Here is an 11502-nt window from a genome sequence, read left to right as displayed (position 1 = left end):
ATATGAGAATAAAAGCAGATGAAGCATAAATCTTCTTACGATAAAAACTGCTTGCAATTATTCTATATGGCTGTTAATTCATAAAGACGTCTAAGGAAAAAAAATAATCTAAGCCTATTTAGAAAAAGAAATTACAGATAAACAGATGGTTTTAAGTGGCAATATACCTGAAGAGGTTACAAAAATAGAGAGATTGCCTAAAAAGATCATCAAGACACCAAATTGTTTAGTCAAGGTTAATGAAAGTTAGGATATAGCAGCAAACGCATGAGGAAACAGATCAGATTAAGTGAGCAATTACAGAGATAAAGATTGTAAAATACTGGTTATTTCAATCTTACAAGAATCCCTTGGTTTTAGCACCATCTTAAATTGTCTTTTAAATGCTTGTCATGCATTTTGCATAAGGAATGTTTCAATCAGACTTGGAATGGAAAGGGTTGAAAGCAAAGGATAAGAAAATTCACCTGAAGCTGACGCTTGGTTTATGGCTGGGCTCTGCATTACAGCTGTGTTAGGAAAAGGAAACAGTTGAGCTAATTCTTTGGTGTAGAACAAGAAAAAGCCGCATTTCCCCACAAAAAACATACTACTCCTGGAGCATTTCCACAAACCTAAAGAGAACAGGCTACATTTTCACTAACTGCCACTATTATTTTATTATAACGAAACCATTATTGGCCCTACCAGCTAAATTTTGATGGGAAATAATTTCTTGTTAATTATATAAAGTATATAGCTTAAAGATTCTCATTGTAAGCAGTAAAACACTGTATTTTCTGAACCTGACAACATGTTCTAGACAGCATAATTACCACTCAGAGAGGTTATAGGTAAATGAGCCACTTACACTGGAACTTGATTGAAATGGATTTTTTCCCTTTTTTCTGCCTATTCCCCTTTATTAGAAATGCTCTAGTCAAATGGTTGTGTATTATTTTAGTGCACCAGAGAAGCCGATTGAATTAAGATACTGTGCCATCTCAGATGTCATTTTTATAATCTATTATGTATTAACTTGCTGAAGGTCTATTTCTGACCTTGACTTCCAGTTTGTAAGACAAGAAAAGGAAATGTCCAGTAGCAGAGAAACACATTCCCCTCTGCACGCTAACTCCTATGGGAGTACTTAATAACTATCGAGCTTATGACTAAAACTCATCAGTTTTAAAAAACAAACCCCAAACCCCAGCAACTTACTGCTGCAGATGATCAAGATGCTACACTGCAGCGGTTCTCAGTGCCAGCAGTACAACAAATCTGTTTGGATGAGGTCAAACACAGCCTTTGGGTTAGGCTCTCTTTTCACTCTCAGATGCTAATCTTGGGAACAGTCTTATTCTCAATAGCAGGCACTACTGGTAAAGGAAAAGGGTTAAATTGTTTAATAGAGCATTTTCTATCAAATGCTATTGGAAAGAGTCTTGATTTTTATTTTGAAGTGCAAAAAAATCCATCTGTTGCATACAAATGTCATCAATAACAGCGTATTTGGAGCAGCCAGCTCCTGGACACACTGATGGCAGGATCAGGAAATGCCCAAAGGCACATTTCCTTGGTCTAAGAAACTGTCTTGGAGCCAGTTACTCTAGTGTGAAACTCCAATGTGCTTAAGGCAACTTCCAAATCTGATTTGACAATTAAGAAAGAAAAAGGAAGAACAAACCATGAGTTGAATTAAGATACTGTGCCATGAGTTTGTTCTGCTTAAACACTTCAGAGGAAATAGCTACTTGAAGGTAGATGGAAGTTCACCTCTTTCCTGCCCTGCAGTTGGTATTTCCAGCTTCATTTCCAGCTGGCCATAGGGGACACTGCAGTCAAAGCAGCAATTTTTTAACTTTCTGGAAGCTATTTCATGAAGCAAGACTGAGTTCAATACACACATTTAAAGCCCCCTCTTCCTCATCACCATGAAAAATTGTAAGAAAGGGGAGCTAGTTGTCTTAGCACAGTTACAGAATAGGTTCTGTGAATAAAGGAGCTTTTCATTAAATATTAAAAATAAAATTGCATACTGCTTTCCGCTCTACTTAAAATTTTAGTGAGGATAAACCCTGAGGTGCTCAAAACCATTACAGAAAAGTTCTGTCTTTCCATTACCTTTTCTTCCTAGACTTATGCTGGCCGGAAGAAGTTCTGGGTACTTCAATTTTTCTTTGGCAGATGTCTCTAGAATATCTATTCTGCAGTAGTATTTCAAAATTGACTGTAGAAAAAACAAAATATCCTAGGTGACCCTTCTGCAGTCTTACATTCTTAAATTCCCCATATATTAATGTTGCAAGTACAATTTATGATGAGTCATTAAGATCTTTTCCATTTCAGACATTTAATATTTAAAGATCCAGAGGTTGGTTGGTATTAGATTTGAGTGCTTCCATTACCTCCTTCCACTCACTCCACTTATCCTGCAGAGCAGCCGGGTGCCTGCACATATTTTCACCCTTCCTAAAGGAACATTTCCATTTGAACTGAGGAGGGTACTAGAGAATGCAACTTCTACTGCACTGCAACGTGATCTGTTCAAGTTGCTAACTTATCTGTAATGTATTTTGATTATCTACATGTATATCAGACTGGTGGTGGTTTGAGAAGAAAAAAAAATAAATAAAAATGAAAGTGTCCTCAAGGAACTGGGAGGCTCTGGCAGCACCTGCAGCAGAGTCACAGAGTAGTTGAGGTTGGAAATACTTGATACCTGAAAAATTTTACCTGGAGGCCTAATGCAGTCAGAGAACACCACCCATATCAGGACCAGCTATGGCAGCAGCCAAAGCAAAGGTGTAAAAGACAGCTCATTTCCTCTGAATATAACTGCAGGATTCCCAATGAAAAGATTTTAAACAGGGGCTGTTAAGAGAATTAAGCAGATACACTGAAAAACAGGGACAAGTTGTTCTTTATGTCTAGACAAGGACAATGCTTAAAACTCCAAACTGGCCATCTCAGCTTTGCTTTTGCAGTAAGGAGGGTGGCTGGAAAGGAACAAAGGCTAAACTTGCAGACATACTTTTGTAATACTCAATAAATTTACCTTTTTTTTTTTTTCAGAGCCCACAGACAGGGTAACTTCCAAAGTTTATACATCAAATACAAAAAACATCTGTTCTTCTTTCTGTTTCACAGAAGTGAAGCTCTGTTGCAAAAGAGAAGGCTTACCTGGAATAAGAGTGTTCTTTAAACAAAATGTATTCTTTACACCAGGCTAAATCAGGTCAGTTAAAAAGGCAAAAAAATTGTTGTTTTTGTTTATCTGCAAGAAAATGTTTATTCTTTGTAAACCCCACAGAAAAAAAAGAATGCAGCCAAGACCAAGTATTGAACGAAAATTGTGCCAAAGTAGGCAGCAAAATGGGGGAACCTCAACACAAAAAGTCAGTGACAATATCTCATGTTTTGCACAAAGATGAAAAACCTATGACATTTCTGAGTAACACTTTTATGGTGACAATTACACAAGATGATTCAAAAATGCAAATGACAGCAACATGCACACCTGGCTAAAGCTAGAAGTTTTATCCCAAAAGAATGTCTGATTAAAATGATGAAACTTTAATACTTCTATTGACTTGTGTGCCCTCCTTTTTTTTTTTTTTTATGAGGCATACATGCCAATTAACATTAAACTTTTTTTTTAAAAAAAAAATTCTTTTCTTTTAAGAAGAACTTTGTCCTTCCAGAGTCCACTGTATGTTTGCAAAATTATAATCTTGGGTTTGTAATTCTGCTAGTTTCCAATACAATTTTAGTTCCCACCCCTCCAACCCCCACCCTCAAAAAATCTGAAACACTTCAGAAGTTGCCAGTGCAAACACTTTCTATCAATGTATAATATACATTTGAACTTAAACCTTTGTGCAATTTATGAGTTTTCTTTAAAACTCCTTAAAAACTCCTTGGCACAACAGCTGAAAAATATTCAGCTCCATTTAAATTGTCAAACACAAGGTGATATAAAGTGTAAATCACAGTTGAATAAAATAAAAAAAACCCAGAACTGCAGCTTTTATTAGCCAGCTTTACAGTCTCTTGTATACAGTACATTGCACAGTCCCGCCTTCACAATAACGCTTCCTGTATTAATATTGTGCCTTCCACAATGCAGTATAATCAAGGCAAGTTACAGAACACTGCTGAGTTTATATCAAAATAAACAGAAGATGTAACCTTGGTTTATAATGAACATCCAAATTACCATGTACAATTTGCAGTAGACTCTGTAATGAGCTTGATATATAAGCTAGATGACAGTGAAGGGGGAAAAAATAGTTTAAACTATCAAGTTTCCTCTTGAAATGTCTTTTCCCAAGGCACTGTGAACAAGACTGTTAGCAATTCTCAATGACTAAAAACACCAATGGGAATATAAATATTTCACACAACAACCACCGTCACATCATCATCTATTCTCTTATTCTTTCCCTTAAACAACGCCCCTGAAATTTGTTTGGTCCTTTGAGGGGTAATCAAATTATCTTCTGCAACATTACATATTGGTATTTAATACATCTATAAATCAAAGCTTTGTTAGATTATTTAACCCTTTCACTGTAAAAACTAAAAGTTTTTCCCTCACTTATTTCTGAATGAATCCGCAAATTCAACTTGATTATTTAAAAAAAAAAAAAAAAAAGGGTTCAAAATCAATCAAAGCCCTGTATTTTTCAAGAGGAAACCATGCAAGAGTACATAAAAAGGCAAAATTGGCTACTTGAAAACCAAGAATTGTTTTTAATGCATTGGCCAAGGAAAATAAATTGCAAAGTTCTGTGAGGTTTTCTAAAAATTTACAAGAAAAACTGATGGGCAGTTCTAGTCAATTCAGATGTTCTTTTATCCTGTTTTAAATGACAACAAATACAGTCTCACACAATACAATTTCATCTTGACTGCAAGAGACACTCCTTTGTGATGCCTTCAGCATGACAAAAATTACTGGGCAAAAAGAAAACTGGCATTCATTTCTTCAAGGGCTGATAAACAGAGGCATTGGGATCAAGTCCAGAAGGGCTGGTCTCCACAAATTTGGAAGAGTAATGTGGGGAAACAGGACTCAGAGTGCTGGTGGCTGCAGTGTATGTTATGCTGGGCATTACTGCCATAACTTCTGCAATCTTCTGTTTTAGGTCCTTGATTTCCTGATCTTTTTGAATGATTTGCCCTGAAAACAGCAAATAACATCACTTAGAACCAGCAGCATGTTTTCATCCTCCACCAACAGTTCAATGATCGGAGCTGTTGAAGCGAAACATCATTCAGCACTCTAACATGACATCAGTAAAAGCACAACCCACGTAACTCCTGGTTTGTGTTGAGGAACTATGTTTAATTACCACATAACACAACTAAACATAGCACTTCCACTGCATTTTGCATTGTTTGGATTCACAGCTGCTCCATCCCAAAAAGGTTAGATATTTCTATGGCTCAGCTTTCTTCTACACTTTTCCATTCACATTTTACAAGCACCTCACAGGAGCACAAGTGTTTGCTTATTAAATGTGTTATTTATTTTCACAACTGTCCTCACCATTTTTCTAAACCCTCTCTGTGCATACTCACAACATCACTACAGCAAGTTATGAAACTACCCAAGAAGAAACACCAACGAAATGAAAAAAACAAACAAAAAAAATCTCATTTATCCAATTTTCCTCAAACCAAGCAAATTTCTGCAAGGAAATTAAAGAGGTACGAAATCAAAAGGTTATCAGTTTTGCTTCAAGCTGAATAAAAGGACAATCTGGATAGGATTTACACTGGCTTCATGCTCCCTCTGGTGGCTGCAACACCAGCCTGACACGGACACCAGTGTCCACGCTCACCTCAGCAGTGTATAGTTTAAAACAGGTTGGGTTATTTTTTTCCCCCCTCACATTTAACTTGTATTTACTTCAGGAGTATCAAAATATTAGGATTCAAGCACTGAGGCTTAATAGATAGTAACTATTATTTTATCTTCCTGCTCTTTAAAAGAAGTTTTCCAGCTTTTAAGTTAATGGTTTATAAAAATGTAGAAAATCATCATAAAGTAACTGAAATGGCCATCTTGATGTTTATTGTCTTCAGTTTAATAGTTGGGAGAAACTAGGTCAGCTGATAAGCTGGATTTCTTAGGCTCACATTCACAAAGCTGTAAAAGACAAAAAGCCTGCATAAATGCTGCATGGGGATTGTAGCCCAAATAAAATAAAAAATAAAAAGGTAGGGGTATTCTTCCTGTCGTATTTTCACTAGTTCAGTCAGTACTACATGTTGAATTAAACTATCCCCTATTACCTTGGGCAATCTCAAGCTGCCGTTTTGCATCTCCTAATGCAGAGAACAGATCCAGCTTGATTCTTGTCTCTGCACTCAGGCTGTTCTCTAAGTGCTGTGTTTTATCCTGCATGGCTGAAAGTGCTGACATTAACACCTCCGTATCCTTCTCGTTTTCCTTGTACTTCCGCAGTTCCTGCAGGAGTAATTAGGACAAATGTTATTCTCATTGACTTTACACATGAGATACACCGAGAAGTCTTTCTCTTCCCAACAAGCACACCACTGGGTCTGGTATTAATACTGTAAAATTAAAATGATGGTTAATTAAGGACACTGTAATATTACCTCCAGTAATTATACATGCCATCATACAAGTGATTAAAGCCATATTGAACAATGCATAATTACAGTGCGGTGAGCAAGTACCATTTACTCTGCTTCTCAGCCCTCTATCATCCGTGTCGAGACCCTCCACCCAGAAATCCTCCTCAGCACTTCCAAGTGCCAGCTAAGCAGCCACACAGTGCTCTTAGCCAAGCTGTGGAACATGGAAACACTTCCCACAAGCAAAACGGCTAGAATGGGAACTGATCTCTTGCTAGACAGTTTGAAGTGCTATTTAATAAGCATTTTAAGCTATTTCAAGTGGCTGATGAGAGGGATTTCTTTATCTCAGAATACTTCTCACATTGAGCCTAACTGTGCTGAAAACTCAGAAATTTAGAAAAAAGAAAAGGAGGGAGGATGTATTCTGCACGTAAGAGACAGGCACCTTGTGGCTGGGAAGTATACATTAACATTTTAATTAAGAAAAGAAGAAATACGATACACAAAAAGTCCCCATATATAAAAAACCAAAATACCCTATACCTCTAAATGAAGAAACAATAATACAACAAGGGAAATATTAATGCATTTAACAGAAAGCTTCTCTAACAGTTTGAAGATGGTAATAAAATTAAAAAGCTTAATTATAGCTGGTTGTAATTATTTGAAAGCCATGCTCATATTGTCCATGGATAAACCACACTTGCTTTCAAAGGTCTGGTGAAACCAGGAACATTATCTGGAAACAAGTTCATAATAACACCAGGTGGATTTTGAAGAGTGTCTTAACACAAGACATTAAAAATACTTATTCATGTAAATTGTCAGTTGAAAGTCCAAGTACATCTTTAGGAACAGACATTTTAAAGGAATAAGGTCAAGTTCAACTCACACATTTAAGATCTTAAACTCTAACATGCCAGACAATGTGTCTGCTACAAGTCTACCACAATGTACTTCCAATATTAAAGCACTTCCACACACACACAAAAAAGTCTGGCTAGTGATTAAAACTGCATTTAGTAAATAATCTTACTTGCTAGCAGTGAAATTTATAATGATACAGACTGGCAACAAGCTCCTCACATTAAACAAAAAAATGTCGTTTAGGGGTTTATATTCTCAGTCCACCCAGAGCATTGGTTGGGGGGGAAAAAATTCTAATAATTTAAACAATTGAGTGGTGTGCACCTGAGACTATTAACCTTCCTCATACCCACGTTCTTACAAAGCCTGACACAAGACAGACATCTGAAGAGCGTAATCCTTGAAGGTGTTGATTGCCTCTTATGTAAATCTACCTGTTTCAGAGGGCTGAACGCACCCAGTGTGATGCTGATCTAAACCTCTGGTGCTTTCTCATTACCTGAACTTTCATTTCTAGTTCTCGTATCTGATCTTCTTTCAGCTTTATGTCAATTGTTAGCTTCTTGCACTCTGTCTCCAGCTCTCGGATACGATTTCGTAAAGTTTCAGTACATTCTCCTCTGCAGAAAAAAAACATTAAAAGAGAAGAAGATGAAATAAGAATGAGGTTGTCATTCCTGAACTGTTTATAACATAAAATTAATATAAATAGTGAAGGATAAAAAGAGGAAGCTAACTTTGTTCTTTTCAGCAAGAGAATTTCCTTTATGGTAACAATGCAAAAAGCTACAAAAAGTTGCCCAATGTTATGCCTCAAGTATTAGGAAATTTGGAATATTTATGAAATATGGAGAACAAAAAAGCAGAAATAATTCTTTTTAGACATTTGGAGCACTGCAGATTAAATTCATCCACACTGGTGCCATGCTTTCCTCTTGAAAAATTTCCCATCTATACACCTATGTTACTACTGAAACACCACTGTGCTGAGCACTGCTAGTCACTGGCTAGAGCAGGAGACTTTCATCTGAGATTAAGACAGTATTTTGCAATATTGTTGCATGCATCTTGATTCAAACTCCCATAGGAAAGGGGATGTTCCTTTTTCTACAGCAGACTGACCCATGCAGTGTAGAACATCTCTCTGGTAGCACAATCAAGGTAATTTAAATCAGATCATTTAGAAGGGTGTAGGCAGGGTTAGAGGAATGTACAGAAGGGTGAAAAATGCCCCCCTCCAATCCCCCCAAAACACCTTTCAGCAGCAACAACTACATTTCAGTAAATTTCTGGAGCTGAGCTTGTTTCTGGGTTACAACAAAGTACCTCGTAGCAGCAGCAAATGCGACAGCACGTGCAGCAGTTGCTTCTTCCAACTTCTTTCTTTTCTTTTCTTCCATTAATTGTTTTTCTACGAAGGCTCGTGCTTCCTGCTCTGCCTTTAGTTTCTTCTCCAACTGGCTGATCATTTGTTTGTCTTTTTGTTTCATTTGTACAGCATTGTGTAATCTGGAAGGTAACAGGTACAGGATTTAACGGAGGGTTTCACTTACTAAAAATATATTGCTATAAATGGTCCCAATTGAACCTTGCTGGATTTGCAGACAAGTGCCTCAAGTTTTGTAGAGTCTTAACATAATGCTTTCCCTTTAGGAGACTAAAGTCATCAGTAACTAATTTTACACAGCCGTGTAGAAACACATACTTGTTCTGAAGCAGTTCATTTTCTTGCCGGAGCTGTCCGATTTCGGATCGAATTCCCCGTTCTGTGTTAGTCAGAGAACTGATCTGACTACGCAGCTCCTGTTCGATCTGCCTGCTCGCTTGCAGGTCAGCCTTTAACTTTTTAATATCTTGTTCCAACCTAAGAAAGACAATTTTAAAAGACAACTTCAACTTTATTTCCCAGTTACCCAGAGGTTCAAGCACATTATGTAAAAATAAGCAGAGGAAACATCCTACTATGTGCCGATCCCCTCAAACCCTTGATTCTTTAAGTAATACTCTCAGAATTTATGTCTATCCTTGCTAAATAATAATAATAATAATGTTTTCTATAACTACACATATATAGCTCTACGTATAGCTAGACACATATTTCATAACCTCACACAGGAATTTTGTTTTCCTCCAGGCACTGCAGAGTTGTAAAACAAATCCTATGGAATTACATTTTTTCTTCTTCAAGCAGAAGTGAAATGGGTAAGTCTGAGAAGTTGTAAATAAGGACAGGTGCACATAGGAACAAATTTTACTTTTCTCAATAAATTCCAAGTTTCATTTCTTAGTTATAGCTGAGCTATGGAGCATACTGCTGAATTCTCACCGAAATGCCTTGTCTGTTTTTCTCCAAGTACATGATGTGCATGTTGAATAAAGAGCACGCATTAAGTCATCCACAGTTCAGGAGTCAGTAAATTTAGTTTTAATTGCTCCTGCACAGAGACCATCTGCTACACACTTAATTGTGGCTTTAGAAAGTTCTTGAAGACTCCAGCAAGCTTATTAATTAAAATATTTTCAACCAAAATCGGTTAAATAAAACACAAATTTCCAAAGAGACGTCCCCAGCTCACCTTAATTTTTTACCCACATTTTCAAAGAAAGATTATTGATTCTTAGAATAAAAGCACACCACAGGTGAATAATCAACCATTTTTATAAACACTGTGTTAACACACTAATTTAAAGCAAATATGCCTCAGTCATTCTCACATAATCCTCATTTGCTCTGTCAGTTATTGATTTAAAAGTTTTTAAATGTTCATAAAGAAGATAAAGATGTTTTTATTTCCTAAAGTTCCATCCAGAATTAGTGGCAGTCAAACATTAAAGACTTGGGGAAAATGGTCACAAAAGCCAAGATGAGCTGCCCTTATTGATGTTCACTGGCACAGATGAACAGTTAGAGCTTTCTGGCCTCATAATAAAACACTTGGCTCTTTTGGGCTCCAGCGCAGGAAAATCTCAACCTAAAAATGCTAGTGAGAGATGTAATGGTATGAGGCATAAGAACATCCTGTGTGAATGAATCAAGAGGTTAAATGTGGAATCATCAAACTTATGGAAATTCATAAAAGTACGTCTGTAATGGGGCTGAAATGGAAGTGAAGAGGCCTGCTGGGTAAATTAACAGCAAGACGCAGCCTATAAAGGAGCGTGGACTGTAATACACTCATAAAACTCAAATGATCAGATCCCACTTTCTACAGCTCTACTAAGCTGTCTTTCTAGTTATATTTGAACTACCCCACTGGTAAGATTAATTCCTTTTTATATAATATAAACTGTGGTCAAAGGTACCTTAAAAAAACCCAAACAAACCCTACAACTTAACACTTCGTAGGCCAACAGTAATAGTACAAAGCAAATACACATTCCATGTTGAAGACCATAAATCATTTCAACACCTTGTACTCTGTTGTAGGAGGAAAAGAATTTACAAACCTAACAAATACTCATTCAACCATAGCACACAAATCAAAAATGGAAAACCCATCAGCAGACGTTAGGTATTTTCACTGTGTTCAGTATGTTAAAGCAATGGAGCTGGATACTCCTTGGGTGATGACATAACAGTTCAATTTCATCTTCCAATAAGCAGCAATTAAGTGTTTTAGAAAGAGGAAACTTATTAATTGAAGAGAGTGAGATGCTGTAGGAAGCATTAACAGACTGTTGTCTGCCAACGGCTGGTTGGTTTTAATAAAGTTTTCATAAATAGGTGAAAAAATGGTTAGTAGGACAATGTAAAGGAATGCACATAAATCACACACACTTTACACTGAGAAGTATCGATAAATAATTTCAACATACATTTCCACAATGAAGTGATTACTGTGAAAATAAGACAGCTGTAAATAGCCTTCTCCCTATAACTAAGACTATGCCAAACTTGCTCCAATAAGATATACCAGGATTTATTTTGGGTATTTAGTATTCCAGGAAAAGCAGCACTGATCAGGTAAAGCCCGAATAAATCAGAGGCACTGGCACAGGACAAGCTGAATTTGTATTTTTGGCAACAGAGCACTGACATTAGTT

General features: G+C 36.7%; 1 protein-coding gene across 1 annotated transcript in view; it reads right to left on the bottom strand.

Annotated features, from left to right (window-relative positions):
- Positions 1 to 4839: 4839 nt before the first annotated feature.
- The window catches only part of MACO1 (macoilin 1), a gene marked incomplete at its 5' end in the record, with an annotated part of 19259 nt that continues 12596 nt past the window's right edge, over positions 4840 to 11502 (bottom strand). Inside the window, 5 exons of the mRNA XM_010164210.2 lie at positions 4840 to 5164; positions 6283 to 6457; positions 7958 to 8078; positions 8785 to 8967; positions 9164 to 9322. Coding sequence (XP_010162512.1) covers positions 4962 to 5164; positions 6283 to 6457; positions 7958 to 8078; positions 8785 to 8967; positions 9164 to 9322 — 841 coding nt within the window. The remainder of the gene's footprint in view (positions 5165 to 6282; positions 6458 to 7957; positions 8079 to 8784; positions 8968 to 9163; positions 9323 to 11502) is intronic.

Source organism: Antrostomus carolinensis, unplaced genomic scaffold (assembly GCF_000700745.2).
Source record: "Antrostomus carolinensis isolate BGI_N321 unplaced genomic scaffold, ASM70074v2 scaffold32663, whole genome shotgun sequence".
NCBI classification, from domain to species: Eukaryota; Metazoa; Chordata; class Aves; order Caprimulgiformes; family Caprimulgidae; genus Antrostomus; species Antrostomus carolinensis.
Note: the sequence above shows the minus strand (reverse complement) of the source record. Positions and strands in the feature narration are given on the sequence as shown.